The sequence below is a fragment of the Leptidea sinapis genome, chromosome 24 (genome assembly GCF_905404315.1).
Source record: "Leptidea sinapis chromosome 24, ilLepSina1.1, whole genome shotgun sequence".
Taxonomy (NCBI): Eukaryota; Metazoa; Arthropoda; class Insecta; order Lepidoptera; family Pieridae; genus Leptidea; species Leptidea sinapis.
In genome coordinates, this window is record NC_066288.1 from 10315925 (window position 1) to 10336780 (window position 20856).

At 35.9% G+C, this 20856-nt stretch overlaps 4 protein-coding genes across 6 annotated transcripts in view; 2 read left to right on the forward strand and 2 right to left on the reverse strand.

Moving 5' to 3' along the window:
• LOC126971731 (choline transporter-like 2) overlaps positions 1–3005 on the forward strand; it is a 36578-nt gene extending 33573 nt beyond the window's left edge. For all 3 annotated transcript variants that reach the window (XM_050818111.1, XM_050818110.1, XM_050818112.1), the window contains exons 12-13: positions 269–494; positions 1730–3005. In XM_050818111.1, the coding sequence (XP_050674068.1) occupies positions 269–494; positions 1730–1830 (327 nt within the window). In that variant the 3' untranslated portion in view covers positions 1831–3005. The remainder of the gene's footprint in view (positions 1–268; positions 495–1729) is intronic.
• Positions 1–20856, reverse strand: part of LOC126971740 (uncharacterized) — a 280527-nt gene that overhangs the window by 156655 nt on the left and 103016 nt on the right. The window lies entirely within an intron of this gene.
• Positions 7258–14568, reverse strand: LOC126971733 (exosome complex component RRP4). The gene is made up of 5 exons (XM_050818116.1): positions 14322–14568; positions 14003–14240; positions 13102–13236; positions 12329–12514; positions 7258–7498 (listed from the first exon to the last, which is right to left on the reverse strand). Exons 1-5 carry the CDS (start codon positions 14441–14443, stop codon positions 7277–7279), a joined length of 903 nt encoding a protein of 300 aa, XP_050674073.1. The 5' UTR covers positions 14444–14568; the 3' UTR covers positions 7258–7276.
• On the forward strand, positions 15418–20552 carry LOC126971737 (mediator of RNA polymerase II transcription subunit 18). Its single transcript, XM_050818122.1, has 5 exons — positions 15418–15660; positions 15900–16031; positions 17471–17675; positions 18211–18323; positions 19829–20552. Exons 1-5 carry the CDS (start codon positions 15565–15567, stop codon positions 19949–19951), a joined length of 669 nt encoding a protein of 222 aa, XP_050674079.1. The 5' UTR covers positions 15418–15564; the 3' UTR covers positions 19952–20552.

Sequence of the window (20856 nt, forward strand, 5' to 3'; positions counted from 1 at the left end):
ATTATTATTTAAATATTTTCAAAATAATCTAATACAACGACTTCTTCATAAATCACAAAGCGTCTTGCATTTTTATTTTACAATTTACCACGTCATAGAGGAAAACAATGGTTAACCTACCTGTGCTACTTAGTTTGAGTTAATCAATCGGTTAAAGTATCTAATCAATGATTAGTGCATGATAAACTTTAAAATATTAATAAACGGCCGTTTAAATCTTAAACAATCGTTCATTATTTAAAATTTAAAGTCCTAACATTAAATACAGGTTGCGGACTTCATATTCTTCCTGTCGAAGCTCCTGATTTCGGTAGGGGTTGGGTTTGCCGTGTTCTATCTGCTAGAGTGGAACTATGTGTACGAAGTGACCAAAGGACAGCGTCTGCACTACAACTACGTGCCAGCCATCATCCTCAGTGTTGCCACCTACCTCGTCAGCACTGTATTCTTCAATGTTTACTCCATGGCTGTGGATACTCTCTTCTTATGCTTTCGTAAGTTACATTTTGACGTGAATACATTTTGTTTTTATTTAATGAACAGAATTATCTTAATATAGACATTAATAAATTGATAGTCCAACCTTGTTATCTACACTATTCCGTACCAACATTCTAGAAAAAAGAATCTCCATATTGCACTCATGTGCACAAACTATAGATCACACTCCTTTTTACCACGTACTTCGAATCATTTTAACAAAATAAAATCATCCGAAATAGATCTTTTTGTTCCAGTTTAGGTAGTGTTAAGAAACATATTATACGAGATTATTTGCAGGTCACAGAAAACTAATATAATGTATATACTTTTGTCAATTTAAATTGAAAAAATGCGTAAGATAAGTTTAAGCTATAAATCATTTGTAAAAACATAAAAAAAACTATTTAATACCTAAGTATTTGTGGAGGCTTCTAATTGGCCCATATTTAAACATGTAGATTATTAGTATTTGTATTGACGGCTGTTAGCCACCCTATGAAAATAAAATAAAAATTAAGACACACTCGCAAAACCTCTAATAATTATTTTCATTACTTAAGGCTTCATAACAAATAGTGGTAATATTAAAGATGCTTAATAGGTATTCCTGGTTATTAGCTTCTATATAGTATTTTTTAGCTTTACTTTGAAGTTTTTTCTTTCTAGATATAGTAATATTCAAGGTAATAAATAGTTACAGGTTCTTTTACCATATACGTTGTTATATTCAGGTATACAAAACTTATTAAGGTAGGCTAGTTTCCTCATATTTTGTTTTCTTTCATATTTCTTAAGATTTCAATATGTGTTATTAAATTCTACAACTAAAATAGCGAATGCATGCTTCAATAGTTGAATCATTAAATATTCATATGAGCAAAATCGAGAGATAGTTTGGGGCAATCTATAAATCCTTTATCTGACTGATTGGAGTGCATCAGGTTCCGTTCCAAAAGAAACGAGTTTTTATTCATCACCAAGCACGAAAAGTCGTGAAAAATGTTTTGACATGTGTGTTGAAGAAATACACAACAAAAATTGGGATGTAATTATTAGGTTAAATTGAAGAAAAAATTAATTTTTTTCAAGTTTAAAATTTTATTCTGGGCTTAAATGGTTAACTCGAAGCATTGTTTAAATTTATCGACACAGTCATGATTATGGTCATCAGTTATAATAAGATCCCAACACTATCGCATTCCTGAACTCTGCATTCATACCTAAAGCACCATATTTTTTTTTTCAGTGGAAGATTGTGAAAGAAACGACGGCTCGCCGGAGAAACCGTATTTTATGTCGAAAAATCTTATGAAAATACTCGGTAAGAGGAACAAGAAAATGACGTGAGATTACCAATGCATAAATTGTTATATATATTTAAAACGGCTTCGAGTATAACTGTAAAAACGTGAGTACGTTCAATCGATGTAGGTATCGAGCAGTTTGCACCAATGCTAGAGTGGGCGCGAACGCGACTTATCACACTCGCCCCGTGAAGGGCCGGCGCTTGGACTGAAACTACTTACACTGGTTGAACGAGAGTGAAGCCGTTTAAATATATACATATAGTTGATAATATCTCACGAAATTTTAAGAGTTGTAAAAATTTATAATTGAAATCAGAATATGCAAATTCGTATACAACGGTAGACTTGCATAGTGTAAGTCCACCGTTATATACAAGTGTGGTAATAATTAGTTTATGAAGTAATATAATAATTAAAATAATAATTATTGTAATGCAACCGTATTGGTAAAACAATTTTTCAAAATGTAAAAACAATAATCATTTGGCTCAATCACTGTCCCAATAATCAAGGTGCGAAATCAATTTAAGTATATAATTTAAAACTTTTACCTTCTTTTAGATATATATACCTATTTCAATGTAATTTTCAAGACTGTAGGTATTAAAATGAGAGCCAATATTGTATAGTGTATAGATATTGTACGATTAAAAAATTTCCAAAATGAAAAAAATATATATTTGGCCTACTGTACAATCTATAATTATAGAATTCTAATTATATAATTTTATAAAACTTTTATCTTCTTTAGATATATATACCTATTTCAATGTAATCTTCATAAATAGTAGGTATTAAAATGAAGCCAAATATTACATAGTGTGTAGGTATTGTACGATTTAGAATTAAAAAAAAAATATTTGGACCAATCACTCACTTGTCCCAATAATCTAGTTCAGTAAACTTTTTATATAATTTTTTAATACCATCTTTTAGATATATATACCTATTTCAATGTAATTTTCAAAAACCGTAGGTATTAAAATGAAAGCCAAATAATTTACAGTGTGTATTGTATATAAATACTACTTTTATAAAAGGTGGTTTCCAGAATTTTTTATTGTTGTAATAATAATTATGTTCGGTGATATTTGTACCTTTAATTATTATGAATCCTGTTGTGTGCAAAGATTGAATGATTACATTTATATTGAATTTATTGTAAAATGCAATTTATATTTAATAAATCTTTTACATTTCCTACTGTCTACATAACTGTTTTGTTTATTACACCCAAAAGTAAGTATATATTTCACTAAATAGGTACCTTATGTTCTAGTTAGAAAGGAATTAGTTAAAATTATTAGAATTCACGTGCTTAGTTACCTATATTTTAGGTAAGTTGTAGGTACCTCCTAATCACGTACCTAAATGTTTACCAACATAACATTGAGCGGTCTTTGGGAATATTTTCACACAAATACAGTGGCGCTTCGTGAATAGGAAGCTTACCGCCTTAATAAAGAAATAGTATCTGACAATTTATCTAAATAATTAACAATATTATCACAAAACTGCAACATATTTTTTATGGAAACAAAGGCGTAACTTATCCTTTTTTCCGTGGAAACGTCATTATTTCCATCGAACATCAGGTTAGGGTAGTTACTAACATTCTATCTTCTGTATTTAACGAAAGACCTGAGACTTGGGGCATACTTATACTTAGTCTCTTAAGTTTAAAATTTTTCTTTGGCTGTTAAAAAAATACTGTACTAATCTAATCCTAGTATATTTTTTCCAATTATAATGACTATATGAAACGGGTTATTTACTCGAAGTAAACATAGTTACAATTTGTAGGTAAAAAATTTTTGGATGCCATTGTTGAGTGCTGTGCAGAAGTTGTTGACGGCATCTTAACTACAGGTTATAATTAGCAGTGAAGACCAGTCAGTTGATGATAAAAACACATAACATTAAACATTCATTCAAATTAACACCTTATTTCGCGGCAATAATGTTCAAAGTATATTGTATACACTCAGAAGTTGTAAATAGGTAACACTAAGTCACATGCTAGACGGACGCGAACACGAGACAAGAACATTTCGATTTAGCGATTGAAATGTAGTTATTTAGCAAAATTATTTAAAACTTAAAGTTAGTTTCACAATTTTGTTAATTAAAAAGGGCACTTACCGGAAATACGACACTCCATCATTTTTAAGTTTGAATATGCTGTTAATTGGACAGTTTTTTCTAAACACTTTGTCATTGCGTGGTTTTGTATTCAAAGCGCGGTTGAAACTCAAAACAAAATCTCTGCCTAAAGACGCGTAGCCAGAGTATGGCTTCAGACAATTTTTACTATCGACAAAATTGAATCGTGACCCACCTTAAGGTCATTTTCCTTCGGTCATAATAAATAAGTAGGTCGATATTCCTATATAACTGTTATCACTTTATTAGTCCACTAATTGTCATACAACATTTTTCGTACCAATATAAACCTTTTTCTATGATTTTAAAAGATTTATCAGCAAACTGGGTCATGAATCAATTTTGTCTATGGTACTGTAGTTAGGCTGCGTTTCGTGCTCGACCGACGGTCAGCGCATCTCCTTACGCGCTGACAATGTTGCGTTTAGTGTTCAGCTCACAGCAAACTTGATTTGCACGTCAATCGCACCATATTATCGCGATAGCGCTTCAGCCTAGCGAAATTCTCTAAGAAAAAAGCATTCAATCGATTGTATGAAACGTGCAGTCATTGATAGATGACGGCTATAATCCTGTAAAAAACGATAGCCGAAATACACTACGTTTTATGCAACTCTACGCTTTCGAACTTAGTCGGATTATACTTCGTCGCCAAACGCCATACTCAATACTGTAATTACCTACTACTATTTCAAACTTATGTCAAATGACTGCACGTTTCATACTAAACTAAATTTAAATATTTACTTCTGCAGTCCCGCCTCTACGTAGAATTTATATCCTATTTGAAGCGCTTCAGCGCACCGACGCGGACGTACGCCGGACCGACGCGGACGATTCTGGATAGCGCGACGTAGCTGTACGCGTGAAGCGATTGATAGCGCGCATAGCGCCAGCACTGTACTGAGCGCGTTCATATTATGTTTTCGTTGTACATGGGGCACACTAAAAGTTTTGCACTTCTAGATAATCGGAACTATTTGAATTTCGAATATTATATTTTTTGTAACGTTGCAACCTTCTTAGTAATAAAAAACAATTGGCGGAAAAGCATTTGTCAATTGTTTTTATCATATATCAAAGTTTTACGTACGCAACGAAAATGTAATTAAGCCGAAAAGATTTTAGAGCGATGATTGTTTATGATTTTAAAAGTTCTCTCTCTCCGCAAGACTGTGCCGCTCGTCTTCAAAATGCTTTTTCATTTCTCATACTCGGTAAGTAATGTTGTTTTAATCTGATTATTGGGTGGAAAATGCTGCTTCCCTCGATAGAGAGGCTCATACAAATTACTTCCCACCTAAGGGCCAGAATGAACTTTAAAAATAGAACTGCTGTCAGCTATGAATAGTTTTAAGTAAAGAAAAAACATAATAACTTTCCAAACAGCCAGTGTGAACTTAGCGCAAACTTCTTTGAGCGGAATAAGCCGTAACAATTACGCGGTGAGTTCCATATTTAAAATTTAAAAAGTCGACATTATTTGGCGGGATACTGATTTATGTTCAGTTATGTATCTGTGGCGGAATTAAATTAATTGACGGAGTATCCGCCATGGAACCTATCGTCTGATGATATTTACCAGAGTATTACAGATATCCAGAACAGCCAAATTTGTCATAATATATCAAAGAGCATAAACATTCCGAACAAAAATGTAACTTTTAATTTCACGAATTGTCCTAATTTGACAATTAATTTTAAATAGGTACTACTAATATGGCGATGGTTTGCTGAATTTGAGAGAGGTCTGGTTTCTTTACATGACGAATTTCGTGAAGGGCGGCCTTCAACTGCCGTCAACGAAAATAATTTGGCTACTGTTAAGCGGCTACTTGAAGAAAACCCGCGGATTAGCTATGAGACAATTCAAGGACTATTGGGGATTGGTATGAGCCAAATTCAGAAAATTTTACACGAATAATTAAAAGTTCGGTAACTTTGTTGTCGTTAGATCCCTCATGAACTAATGAATAAGATGCTAATGAAGTACGACCACGGATATTATAATGCTGTTTATGACATTGTTACAGGAGACGAAATGTAGTTTTATTGTTTTGAACCCGAAAAATACAGCAATCAAGTGAATGGGTGTTTGAAAATGAGAACAGGCGAACGAAAGTGAGGCAGGCGAGAAACTTTGGTAAAAAAATGATCGCATTTTTATTCTCAGCTACGGGTCTCATCTGCAAAATTGTGTAGTGGAATTCCACTTGAAGATCAAAAGTGTTAATGCCGAGTGGTATTCTACCATTTGTTTACCCATGGTGTTAAAAAAAGTTCGCGTAAGACGACCAAAAAGCCGCGTTCTCCTACATCATGAAAACGCTTCTTCACACACGGCTAACAAACCTGTCATTTTTAACTTCCAAAAAAAGTACAACTCTTCACCCATCCTGCACATAGCCTCGACCTAGCACCCTGTGATTTCTGTATTTTCCCCAAAATCAAAGATTTGATGAGAGGTTTGACTTTTACCAATTCCCAAGAGGATAGCGTTCAATCAACACGTAGAAATAGATCAGATCTGTGATCCTCCTGTTTTAAAAAATGGTTCGAACGCATGAAAAAATGTTTAAAATGTAAAGGAGAGTATTTCGAAAGTAATAAACATAATAATATTTTGGTTACAACATGTTGTTTTTTTAAGTTACGCAAAACTTTTAGTGTAACCTACATAATAGCCACTGTCGGTAGAGCACTAAAGGCAGCTTTACACTTGCATTTTGTTAGGAGTATCAATATATGTCTGCTATTTATAATCGCGGCATATGTAATAATAACGATCATAACAAACCATAAAGAGATTAGGAAAGATGTAAACTCTTATCTGTAGCCTGTACAAGAGGAAAAAAAATAAGAGGGACATACCATAATTTCGGTCGATGCGTCACACGGACGGTTGGCTCAGTTGGTAAGAGCGCTCGGACGGAACCTGAGAGGCGCGGGTTCGAGTCCCGCATCGTCCATGAATTTTGGTACAAAATTAAATTTGTATATTAAATCCTAGAAGTGAAAAGATATCGCTTAAAAAAAATAGCAAACTGTTTAGATTTGCAAGAGCGACGTCATCTCAAGTCAATTGATAATAAGGGGTTGAGCAGGTTATCAACTGTAAAGTAGATCCAGTAGATGGAGCCACAACCTGAGAGTTGAACAAGACATACCAAGATTTGCGGTCATTGCGTCACTTGGGCGATAGGCTCAGTTGGTAAGAGCACTCGAACGGAACCCGCGCGGATTCGAGTCCTGCATCCTCTATGAATTTTGGTACAATTTAAATTTGTAGAAAGAAAACTTCGTGTTATAAACAAGAGGACACTTTATTCTTCTAAAATAGCATTCAATCTGTGCTGTGTTGATACCGCGACATCCACCATTGCCTCTGGTTCTAAGATATCCTTAATTTTATCATATTTAAAGCTTTCTTCATAGGCAAATATTATACTTGTGTCATCCAGCATCATTTTAGAGGCAGTGAGAGCTGAGATACAGTTCTTTATCCGTGCAATAGATTGTCGGTCTGATTTGCTTATTGACTGAAACTAAAGAAGGTTGGACTTAACATTGTGCATGACATTCACAATAATAATATAAAACGCATTTATTTTCTCAAAATTTATTCCTTTAGAATTCTAATTTATGTCAGTTCCAACACTACCACTGATTCGTAAAGGAATGGCGCTTTGAGAGAAGATTTGGCGCAAAAAAAACTCTCCCAGCATTCCTTTTTGCGCTCTTTTTCATTGTTATTGCTATAAAATAATCATAATCTAGTCCCAGGCTGTCCGATCGCTTAGATATTCAGCTGTGGAGTAGTAGACTTACGACGCAGCCATTTTTTAATAAAACATTAATTTTATTTGTAGATAATGCCTGAACAGCGACTGGGACTTTATTATAAAAGTGTATACATTTACCCTAAAAACTATTATGTATCTTATGAAGTCTACTACTAACTCTATAACTCATGTTTTTAATCTTTTCGATGACTGATCGATCACCTTCAGAGATGCAAAATATATTAAAAATGTATGCGTAAAGTATTCCGTAAGATGTAAAGCGAATTGTAATTGAAGAGATAATTCTCATAGTCTTTAGAGAAAATAAATCAGTGCATTTAGTCAATAAGTTTTCACCGCGGATGAGATGAGATGTTAAGTCTCATTTGCCCAGTAATTTCACTAGGTAGGGCACCCTTCAGACTGAAACACAGTAATGCTTACACATTACTGCATCACGTTGCAAAAAGCGCCGTTGTGGTACCCATAATCTAGCCGGCATCCTGTGCAAAGAAGCCACCCACCGTTGTCTTCTTATAACAATTCTAAAAAAAGCAACTGTGTGGTTTTATGAAACCACGATGTAAGTGAAACATTTTTTTTTCACATAATACTTTACATATTCATAAGATAAAAACAGTTTTGCGGGACTATGTTAGCTTTTAAGATTCTTTCTGTAAATGATTAATAGTATAAATAAATAAAAAATAGTAATAAAATAAACAAAATAGCGTGGAGCACTGGCACAAATGATCTATACACTACACGGTAAGCTGCTGCGAAGTATAGGCGCCGCCCGACCGTCACGCGACATGCAACACACAGACGAAGAAGTTTGAGACGATGTAATTAAAGTTTCACTTTAAAAAGGCTGACATTTGACTTGGGTAACATTACTATATGTACCCTCCAAGGTATTACGAAAGTTGTAAAGGCACCAGTCATTGAGCAATCAGGTTTCCGACCCAATTGAATGCGTTCGGACCATATCAATACTTTATGAATCATACTGGAACAGGCATCAGAATGACAAAGGGAAACGTACCTTCCGTTTATACATTTCGAAATAGCCTTCAATACTTTGAATATAAAATAATAAATATGATTAAAGCTCTAACTAACTAATAAATGAAAACTATTCATGTAAAGTGACACATAACGGGCTCAGGACAATATAACAGTTCATGCTGGTCATAGCTCTTCTTTTGCTTGAAGTTCTTGATGGCATTCTGACAAACGGAACAAGCGTCAAAATTTTGAATAGGGCTTAACAACTACTAATGGGAAATAGTCATACTAATAGGATTTAGATTATGCCAATTTATATGCCTCTTAACCCACACGATATTCAGTTCAAATTAAGCGACTTCGTGAGGAAGCAGCGAAGGCGGAACTTAAAAGGCTTCGATCCGTATCTATCTGTATCACGGAAAATTACATGAAGAGTTAATCTCAAAAAAATCCTTTCCAAGGTAAAGTTTTGCCCTGCACTTTTCCCGGGGCGTAAAAAGAATTTTTAGAAGTGGGAGAGTCACGCTGCCGTCTTTTGACGTCAGCACAATCGGGCCAGACTCGTCCGGATTAATTACCACACTCGCACAGAATACCGGCGTGAAGTAGCGGCCTTGTGCCGCTATGTTTCGCATAGGTTAGTGTCGAGGACAGGTGGAACGTCGCAGACCACCAGCGACCCGCCGCGTTTGGCACTACAAGTCAGCAGATTGGGATAGGATGCGTTCCTTTTGCATCCTAACCTTGGGGCAGGGTTTGTTTCCCTTCGGATGATCCTAGTGCCTGCGCCGTTGCAGTAGCCGATGTGATACTACAGGGTATGGATATTTTTATACCAAACTCTGTAGTACCCATCGGTGGCAGATCACAGCCCTGGTTCGATGCGTCTGTTAAAGAAGCATCTGACTGCAAAAAACAGGCGTATCGAACTTGGGTTGCGGCGCTGGGCACAAAGGATCCGAACTGCACAGTTCTTAAGAGGAAATACAACCGTGCCTCCAGATTTTTTAAGCGGCAAATCGCCCGTGCAAAGTCAAAACACGTCGTCAAAATCGGCGAGCTTCCAGTTACCCGACCGGAACACGCAAGTTCTGGTCATTGTCGAAAGCTGCTCTTGGTAACTTCAGCCAGCCGTCCATGTCGCCGCTGCACATGAGGAATGACACCCTGGCCCATACGGGAATAGAGAAAGCCGATCTCTTGTGCACTCTTTTCGCCTCCAACTCGACTCTTGACGACAACGGAAAAACACCGCCAACCATCCCGAGGTGTCTGAGCTCTATGCCTGAAGTACAGTTCAGACAGAAAACTGTTAGGCGAGCTCTGTTTTCGTTGGACGTCAGAAAGTCGAGCGGGCCGGATGGCATTTCTCCAATCGTGCATAGAACGTGTGCCTCTGAGTTGACGCCGGTGCCTACGCGTTTATTCCGGCACTCTTATTCTAAAGGCGTAGTCCCTGACTCATGGAAGTCAGCCCTTGTCCATCCGATCCAAAAAAAAGGAGACAGTCCGGATCCGGCAAACTACAGGCCTATTGCTATTACCTCCCTGCTCTCCAAAATCATGGAGAGCATAATTAGCCGTCAGCTCTTGGTATATCTAGAGGGTCACCAGTTGATCAACGACCGACAATACGGGTTTCGCCATGGTCGGTCGGCAAGTGATCTTCTGGTATACCTAACACATAGATGGGCAGCGGCTATTGAAAGCAAGGGGGAAGGCCTGGCAGTTAGCCTGGATATAGCGAAGGCCTTTGATCGTGTATGGCACAAGGCGCTCCTCTCCAAACTTCCATCATTTGGGCTTCCCGAGAGCTTGTGCAAGTGGACCTCCAGCTTCCTCACTGGGCGCAGCATACAGGTCGTTGTCGACGGATATTGCTCGAACCCGAAGCCCGTGAATGCTGGAGTGCCCCAAGGCTGTGTGCTTCTGCATATCAATGATATGTTGGACACCTCCAACATTCATTGCTATGCAGACGATAGCACTGGTGATGCCGTATACACTGGCCATGCAGGTCTCTCTCGGGAAATCGTCGACCAGTGCCGGGAGAAACTTGTGTCTTCTATCGAGTCCTCTCTTGAGAAGGTCGCGGAATGGGGTAAATTGAACCTTGTCCAATTTAACCCCCAGAAGACTCAAGTTTGCGCGTTTACCACTAAAAAAACCCCATTTGTCGTATCACCGCTCTTCGAGAACACTTCTCTTAAAGCCGCGCCTAGTATCGGAATACTGGGTGTCGAAATCTCGAGCGATTGCCAATTTCGTGGTCATCTGGAAGGCAAAGCCAAATTGGCTTGAAAGAAACTGGGCGTCATTAATAGAGCACGGCAATACTTCAAGCCGGCCCACATACTAGCGCTCTACAAAGCGCAGGTCCGGCCACACATGGAGTATTGCTGTCATCTCTGGTCTGGCGCACCCCAGTATCAGCTCGATCCATTTGACCGCGTGCAACGCAGAGCAAGTCAAATTGTCGGGGACCCCGTGCTCTGTAAATGGCTGGATCACTTGGCGTTGCGTAGAGACGTCGCTTCATTGTGTGTCTTCTACCGCATTTATCACGGGGAGTGTTCCGAAGAGCTGTTTAACCTGATTACTGCCGCCTTGATTTGATCAAGAGAAATGTTCAGGACCGATTGAGATGGAGGAAGCTAGGGCTACAGGATCATTAGTCAAGTAACTCTTATGAGAATCTAGGGCTAAGATTTATGTACTTAGAAAAAAGTCTAAGAGCAATGGCTCATACTAATCTAAAGAGTTAAGTCAAAGTCACTTTGTGTGCGAGCTAAGCTAAGGCTCAAGTCCACCATAACAGCAACTTAGGAAAAACTTAAACTATAATCCGAACAAAAAGGATATCAACAAATCCTTGGGTCATCACAACAGAGGTTGTTCGAGGTCAACCATAGCTGTCGCGTATATAAAAATGTGTTCCGTTTCTCGTACTAAATAAGTTAACAAGCCCGCATTTCGCATAAATCATTCAACGAACTCCACTTATTTCAATAAAACTTTAAAATTTAGTTTTTTTTTATGAAAATAAGCGACGAAACAAGCAGGACGATTCAGCTGATGGTAATTGATACGCCCTGCCCATTACAATACAGTTCGCTCAGGATTCTTGAAATACCCATAAATTCTGAGTGGCACTACTACTGCACCCTTCAGACCGAAACACAGTAATGTTTACACATTACTGCTTCATGGCAGAAATAAGCGCCGTTGTGGTTCCCATACTCTAGCCGGCATCCTGTGCAAAGAAGCCTCTACTAGTAAAAGTAGTATGGTAGTTAGTATGATTTCTATTGTAATAATAATCTTCAATGCACTGTGTATAATGAAAGGTACTATAGACCTTTCTATTGGGCTGTCTTAGCTTTTAAGCTCAGTTGAAACTCAGCTGTCAAATGACTATACCAAATCAAGGCTTGAATTCAGCCGAGTTTTCCATAAGTGAAGTCTGAACATACTCTATAGATCTCAGTCTAAGTATATGAATTACTTTATTTATCATTTTAAATATAACTTATTCATACTTTGTATAGAAATAGGAACAAAAGAATGAGTTTATAATGTTACCTCCATCTCAGGATTATTATCTTTTTCAACCTCTTTAAAAGCAATAGGCTCTTCTTTTGTGGGGTAAATCCAAATATAACCATTGTTTCCTAGTATGAGTGATACTCCACATGGCAAATTATGGAAATGGTTTTTTCTCCTCCTTATCAATGACGGAAAAACTTTTACTAAAATACCCTGTGATAGCTGTAATAAAATATCAAAATTACTTTAGCATGTTACTCTACTGTTTTACATACATAAATGATAAGATGCATCATTATTATTTTTATGAGTACAATGATGTATTTGGCGATCTTTGAGATGAGATTATGCTCAGAGATGGAAGGTTCTCAAGTCATATTGTTAACAGAAAACTGTGTGACTAGGCATTTCCAATTGATAATTCGGATGTGCAAAATAGCATTCTATTTTGCTTCTCCCGTTTTCCCCACATATATAGATCTGTAAGTTGTGTGTGGTGTGTCGCAAAAACAACTGAATTATCCCTACTTACTACTTAATGATTTTAAAAGAGCAATAATTGTTGATGTTTTTGCCAGTATTGTTTACATAAATCAATTATATCAGTGGTAGCAAAAAAAGTTTGTTTTTATAAATCTATTTGAATAAAAATATTTAAAATGATGAAAGTATGGCATCCATTGTACATTCTACTCTTTAACCAAATATTATAAAAAATGTTAATTGGTACCATAGATAGTATTAACTTGTCAGTCAGTTGATAGAAATATGAATAAAAATATCTATAGGGAACAACAAGAACTTGGTACCTTTCCATATTTTAAACTCCTAGTGTGCAGAGAGAGTGAACCATCAGAGAAAATACTTTGCACTTCTGCACTAATGAGATCACCTTCCTGTAAGAGCTGCCTCATCATTTGTTCATCTTCAGCTGACCTCCTGCGCTACATATAAAATAATTAATAAATTCTTATTGAATGAGATATAATTATGGTTTATATTAATAGGTAAGTAATAAGACCAATATCACAATATGGTCTTATTCATAATGCCTTATCATTGGTTCAGAACATTGTTAATAATCTTGTAATAAATGGTATTCATAATCACATAATATTATCTAGTTTAGCTTCATAGCTCATAATCTCTCTGATAAAGTTGATGTGACTTGTAGATGCCAGGGTCTCATTCATTAACCTCTTTAATCCCTCAATAGCAAAAAAAGGGTAGATGTTGGATTTTGCTTTCAGTTTATAATATTAAGTTGGGTTTCACAAGGGTTAACACCTAACAATTTTTTTTAATTCCTATTAATAAAGGCGAATTATGTGAACCATATGAAAAGAACCACATAACATGTTTGAAGATAATAACCTTATGTAGCCCCAGCATTAAATAATTGAGGATTTCCTAGAAGATAATTGATATTTGAAATTCATTGCTTTATTTTTTTTTGACTATTTATCTGTTTGACTATATTTTGATAATCTATTCTTCCTACTGTGGCTTCTGTGGAATATACACCACAATTTAGTCAATGTCATGTTTAAGAAGACCATCAACTTTATATGTATATATTTCCTAATTTTAAAGGATTGAGACCACCATATACCAGAAAAAGGAATACATCCCCTGATAAATAAGCATGTTGTTTAAATACGGATGTAACACAGACATCTCCACAGAACATACTATATTGAGTTCACTAACCAATTCTCCACCAGGCAAGTTTACAGATGATAATTGAAGAATAGAATCTAATCTCGAATTTGTATCCACTTTCCACCTCTTTTGTTGTACTTCCAAAACTCTGCTGACAACAACATCGCCGATTTCACCAACATATCTGCTTTTTAGCGGTCGTACGCATATCAATTTATTTACTTTTTGCATCACCCCCGCTACTGATGATTTGATACAATCGTCTTCTACATATGTTCCATGACCTCTATAACGCAATAAACTCAATACAATGAAAACATTAACTATCATTAGTTAATTTAATAAGTTAAGGTTCACAGAAATATACCTCATGAAATCCTGTAATCCACATATAACCTCTCCTGGAGTATAAAATCGAGGTGTTTCGCTAGCCGCAACACTATGATTAACTCTCTCAGATGCTAACTTGATAGAAACGTGTCCCGTCATATTATCTTTTTGTATTTACCGTTCTCAAACAATTAGAAATAGGTGAAAATACATGTAAAAATAACAAAACAAACTTGTGAGATTTAAAAGAGCTCGCAAGTCACAACAAAATTTGACACTAACTATTAAATACAATACAATTTTTTTAAATGTATATATGTATGGCTTTGGACACCAACCTAACCTTACCCAACATACAAAATTCAAAGTTCAAATCTAAGATAAAATAACTTAGAAAATGCAGTATCATTTGAACCTGTGCAAACACTCCTTAGTTAGTTAGTTCTGGCTCTCCTACCAAAGTAGGAGAGCCAGAACTAACGAAAAAGAAGAGATCTCTCTTCTCTCTAAAATGGAATCAGTTGCAATATATATTACAGAGATTCCCATACATTTTTATGATAAGTTTGTACTTAGGTGACGAAGTGCGCGCAGATCAAAGATTATAATATTTACTCTACGTGGCTTACTGACTGACGTTCTTACTTGGTATAGAATAAGTGGCAGTAACTTCGCAACCAACTTTGCCACATACACATCATTCCCTTCATTTTCGAACCTGTTAATAATTATTAGTTACAACATATTTTAAGAATACTACGATCTATGGAAATAAATAAATGAAATTTCATCTACTTTATATAAATAAAATGTTGTATTAGCTAATATTACTAAAAGTGTAACCGTATCTTTATTTCCACTTCAACTTAGGCTTGTCTTTTACCAAGTGATGGTATACGCTAAGAAATATATCTTTGACATTCATAAGACGTGTCAAATTTTACCGCAGTGCGTGCTTAGTCCTCGGATTTTAACCCGCAAGAAAAATCTCTTGATCAAGTAGCCGAGCCAAAAAAAATATGTTCTCTCTATCGTATACACAGACTAATATGATGCTTACACATATCGTATAGTGCACTAAATCACAGTAGACATATTTAAACTAATGTCTAAATGATTTGTTTTAGTGTTTAAATTCTCTTTGGTTTGTTTACAAAATGCAAATTCTAGGGAGGGCAGTTGTCAGTTGAGCACCGATTCTACTGTTAATTAATAATAAAATTAGACAGATATCTGGAATTTGCTTGCATTTGTTTTCGATTGTAAATATAAATTACGACATGTCGGCGGCTAATGCGGCGCCCATAACTGCCACAGATAGTTTATCGCAAGCGCTTAAAGCCAACATTATACCGAATCAGGAATACTTACTTCAGGTATGATGATCTTTACACCTTATTTTTAAATAAAAAATGTTATATATCATGTTTTGCCATACATAGAAATATGACCCATTATAGTTTAACAAGCTTTTTGAAAATAATGTTAAGTATTCATAGTAATTAATTTGCTTAATTATTAATACTAATAATTTTCATTTGTATATCATGACTTATAAGTGTCATTGATCTTATATTTTCATGTTCCTCAATTAATATTCTAAGTAAATCTTCAGGGCTCTGTTCTTGATTCAGCAGTTGAAGTTCTGTTGCATCGCCTTAGGGGGCTCTGTGATAATGTTGATGCGGGACCGGAGACATTTGATGATCAAGAAGTATGCTTCAGTTTGCGGGATCCAAACCAACAAGTAGGTGTGATCAATTTAATATTGATTTCTGTGAATATTACCAAAATATTGACCAATGGGATTAGCATATTCACATAAATGTATTTTTTTAATACTAGTGATAGACAATTTGTTATTTTAAGGTGATATCTATCATTTCTTTCTGGGATCTATTAATTATACTAATTAAAATTTATGAATGTTGGGGGCTCTTGGGTTCCATCTGAGAGCTCTTACCTCAACTCGATGGTTAGCTCAGTTGGTAAGACCTCTCAAACTGATTGCGATTGATTGATTGAGGTTGCGGGTTTGGGTCCAGCATCATATATTAATTTTGGCCAATTAATTAATTTTTTTTTCAAGGAAGTTTCTCCCATGTACAATAAAGCTGTGGAATTAGCTTCATTTTGTTGTGTTTCCGATACAATTTTTTTTTTTATGGAATAGGAGGACGAACGAGCATACGGGTCACCTGTTGTTAAGTGATCACCGCCGCCCACAATCTCTTGCAATACCAGAGGAATCACAGGAGCGTTGCCGGCCTTTAAGGAAGGTGTACGCGCTTTTTTGAAGGTACCCATGTCGTATCAATACAATATAACATGGGTACCTTAAAAAAAGCATATATACCTTTCTTAATAGCCTGCACCACTCCTGTGGGTTCTCTGGTGTTACTAGAGAATGTGGTGGGCAGTGATCACTTAACATTAGTTGACCCCAACAATTGTTTGTCCACTATCCTCCTCTTCCATTAAAAAGTAATATTTTTTTGACAGTTTTGGTTATAAATTAAATTCTAAAAGGAGACAAAGCTCATCATTCTTATTATACATGTCTTTGTATTTTTATAACTGGTCTTCACCTTCCTAAAATATGGTTTTGGGAGGCGAGGCACACCCATGTGTCATGCTCAGGAATGGGTGCAACTTGTGGTAGCAGGATGACCTGTTACCCGAAGCTATGCTTTAGATTCTTTAAGGCTATTACATAAAAAAAAATCGCTTAGTAAATGCTCAGAAAATACCTTTATTTATTTAAGGTGCGTGTGAATGAAGCAGCTACTGTACTCAATAACTTTTGTTTTGTGTTAATTTACATTTATTTTTTTGACTAACTTGTGTAAGGCATTAACTATTTGTCATTTGAGTATGTTTTGTTGCATTATTTTACATATTATATTGTAATTGAAATGATTTGTAAAATGATGAAAAAGTAAGTCTTGATTCAAGAGAGTGGCAATGAGTTTCTTGCTACTTCTTCTCATTAGCTCAACCCTGTATGAAGTAGGGGATGATTCAATAAAAAAAAAATCTTTTGACTTCTATATGATTTATATTTGACTTGTGTCATTTCCGTGACCTACATGAATAAAGTGATGTTGATTTGATATAAACAGCATACTTTATTCACTACACAAAACTTATATTTTTCTTCTTAATTAGATAATCATTCTATCTTAGGCAGCACCCCTTATGCTTCGAGTGAGAAAGGCTCTGGATGCTAGAGATATGCCCTACCAGTTAAGATACATAGGTCAGCCAGACTTGGGTGATAAAAATAGACCCACTGTTGTACGCTCCAGCTTAGATATAGCGTGCAGTGGGATGCTGTTGGATTTCCTGAATGAGCTTGGATGTAGAATTGAATTTGAATACAGTGTTAAAGGTATAATTATTAGTATATTAAAGGTTAATCTAATGAAATCACAATATTTTTTTTTTATGAAAATAAGGGACGAGACAATCAAGGCGTTCAGCTGATGGTAACTGAAACACCTTGCCCATTACAATGCAGTGCCGATCTTGATATACTCAAAATTCTGAGCAGTACTACAATTGCGCTCGTCACATAAGATGTTAAATCTCATTTGCCCAGTAATTACACTAGCTACGGTGCCCTTCAGACCGAAACACAGTAAGCTTTACACAATATGACACCCTTGGGCCTGGGCCTTACCTATTCTTTTTATGCCCCGGGGAAGCACTGAGGAAAATTTAACGATTTAATATTTACCCTGAAAAAAATGCTGGGAAATTATCGAACTTTCCAAATTTGATTTAATTTTTTTTATTCAAATTAGAAGTAACAAAATATTTTATGGCCAGATTAGCTATAATTTACGATTTTCGGATAGTGCAATATTAAACTTAGATCTAAAATATAGTTGAAAAATGAATGCGCATATATATTAATTTTACAGGTTATATGTTCAGGAAAGGACGTATGAAGATCACAGTAGCAAAAGTGTTCAAGATCTCACAGAGCTCACTTCCGCCAGAACCAATATCTCAGAGCTATCTTGTTGAATTATCTGTAAGTATATTTTTTTATGGAAGAGGATTTAAATTTGTAACCAAAATTTATGAACGATGCGGGACTCTTTCCCCGCGACGGTTCCGTGCGAGCGCTCTCTCCAACCGTTCAAATTCGGTCGTGGCTTCATCTACAGGATCTACTTTACAGTTGATAACCGTCTCAATCCCAATAATTTCATATTAGGAAATCGACTTGAGATGTCGCTCTTACAAATCTAAACAATTTTCTTGAGTCCCAATTATAAATTTAGGCTTCAAATATAATTTGTATAATTAATCCCAGAAATGATAGATATCTCCTTAAAAATAACAAATTGTTTATGGAAGAGGACGAGAAACGATCGTACGGGCGCCTGATGTTAAATGATCCCCACCGCCTATATTAGCTTGCAACATCAGAGAAATCACAAGTGGCTATACGATTAGGTGGTAGTATGCTATTTTCTTGAAAGTCAGTCGTGTCGGTCCGGGAAAACTGCAGCCGGTAATTGATTCCACAAAGTTACGACACACACACACGCAAGTACGCACACAAACACACCCCCACACCCACACACACACACATACACGAAGCAAGAAATGTGTTGAAACCGCGCGGTTGTGGGATGCCAGAAGTCAAAGTGATGCGGGTGGTATTTAACATTTGACGTAATATCCGTAAGTTATAATAGACTATTTTAAAATTGCGTTCTAGGTGAAATTCTTCTCATGGCTCTGTTTGTAAACTTAGAGGGAGACACATATTGACGTTTTACTTTTCATCGTAATACATACCTGTGTACGACGTTGTGCAAGAACAGTCGCATTGAAGGGTTGCTGGTTATATTAAAGTCGCTTGATGGCTAACATAACAGTTTGGAAAGTGGACTTAAATCAATCCACAGAGTTAAAAAAGAGTGCATCAATCACAATCATACATAACACATATAGAAATATGTTCACTACTGATGAAATATTTATCATGATTGAAGAGCAGTACAATTTTTTTGCCCGACGTAATTAATATGAAATTTTTGACTAATACTTCAACAAAGCTTCGTTGTGTGTCTTCTACCGTATCTATAACTGTTCCGAAGAGCCGTTTGCCCAGATTCCTGCCGCCGAATTCTACTTTCGCACGACACGCCACAACTAAGAATATCATCCCTGCCATCTGGATGTGTGGCGTTCCTAAGCAGTGCGGTTTCAAGGAACGTACAACCACACCGTGGAATGAGCTTCCTTATGTGGTGATTCCGGGACAATTTACCTTCAATAAAAGCGCTCTCACCTTCCTTAAAGGCTGGCAACACTCCTGTGATTACGCTGGTGTTGCAAGAGAATGTGGGCGGCGGTGATCACCTAACACCAGTTGAACCGTACACTCGTTTGCTTTCCTCTTCCATAAAAAAAGCAGTTTTCACTTTCAAAACCCCCAACAATATTTCCCTTCCCACCATTTTGCTTCCAAAAATAGCATTTCAAATTTCAATAATTATAGTTTTTTTTTATTGTCCTATTTAGGTGTTAGCACCCCAAGGTCAGGATGCGATAGGTGAAGATATGCGCGCCTTCGCTGATCAGCTCAGACCTCTCGTTCAACTGGACAAAATTGACTACAAGAGACTTGGACACTTACAGGCGTAGCCAATGCTTCGGCAGGAGAAATATGTACAATATATTTTTTTAATACTCATAACATTCTTGAGTATTAAGTAGATACCGTATAAATAAAGACGGACATTTTAACCGTTATTTCAAAATCTTATAAAACCAAAAAATAATTGGTTTATCGGTTACCATTACTGAACAAATTTTGGAGAGAAAACATATAAAATTATCCCACGACAGTAAAAGCAAATCCATTGACAATTTCAATTTTTAATTTAATTACATCATTTTAATTATACTGGTACCGAGTAGTTTCGGACCAATCGGAGGTCATGAGTTCGCGGTCGCGCCCATTCTTGCACTGTGTGCTTCAGCTCGAAATGCGCGGCCTGACTTATGCGCCGGCGGTGAGTTATACATTGTTGATAATGTCTCACGAAAGTTTTAATAATTTATTTCATATTTGAACTTGAAATAGATCAATGGAATCCAATAAATATCTTATACTTACTTCGGATTTTTTCGATTTTCTTATAAGTGAGATTTTGGCATAAACAAAGATTACGTGAAGTGAAAGCTATGAATGAATAAAGTGTTTTTTAATAATGCATTAAATAAAATAAAAATTTGTAAATCATTCTTTATTTAATTTCTTAGTACCTACGTTCCTTCATACTTTCAACAAAGAGAATGTAACGACTTATTTTGTATGTCAGATTATTGTTGACAGTGTTTTTTAAAATATTTTTTTTTTGGAATTTTATGAAGTGGTAACTAAGCCCTTTACGTCAAAGTATTTTGAAATATCACTTGACGGAAGACATAAATAAAAATTTGTTAATCGTCACATATTTGTTTAATTTCTACGTAATTACGTCCAACAAGGAGAATATAATATATTATTTGATTGTTGGCAAAGTAGTAGTTTGAAATGTTACATG

What these genes read in the sequence shown, in the direction of transcription:
- LOC126971733 (XM_050818116.1), bottom strand. Translation starts at nt 14,443, where the DNA reads ATGACGGGACACGTTTCTATCAAGTTAGCATCTGAGAGAGTTAATCAT. An exon ending in GGATTACAGGATTTCATGAG is followed by an intron (nt 14,241 to 14,321) that starts GTATATTTCTGT and finishes ATTGCGTTATAG; the next exon opens with AGGTCATGGAACATATGTAG. An exon ending in ACTTGCCTGGTGGAGAATTG is followed by an intron (nt 13,237 to 14,002) that starts GTTAGTGAACTC and finishes TTTTATATGTAG; the next exon opens with CGCAGGAGGTCAGCTGAAGA.
- LOC126971737 (XM_050818122.1), top strand. Translation starts at nt 15,565, where the DNA reads ATGTCGGCGGCTAATGCGGCGCCCATAACTGCCACAGATAGTTTATCG. An exon ending in ATCAGGAATACTTACTTCAG is followed by an intron (nt 15,661 to 15,899) that starts GTATGATGATCT and finishes GTAAATCTTCAG; the next exon opens with GGCTCTGTTCTTGATTCAGC. An exon ending in GCTATCTTGTTGAATTATCT is followed by an intron (nt 18,324 to 19,828) that starts GTAAGTATATTT and finishes TGTCCTATTTAG; the next exon opens with GTGTTAGCACCCCAAGGTCA.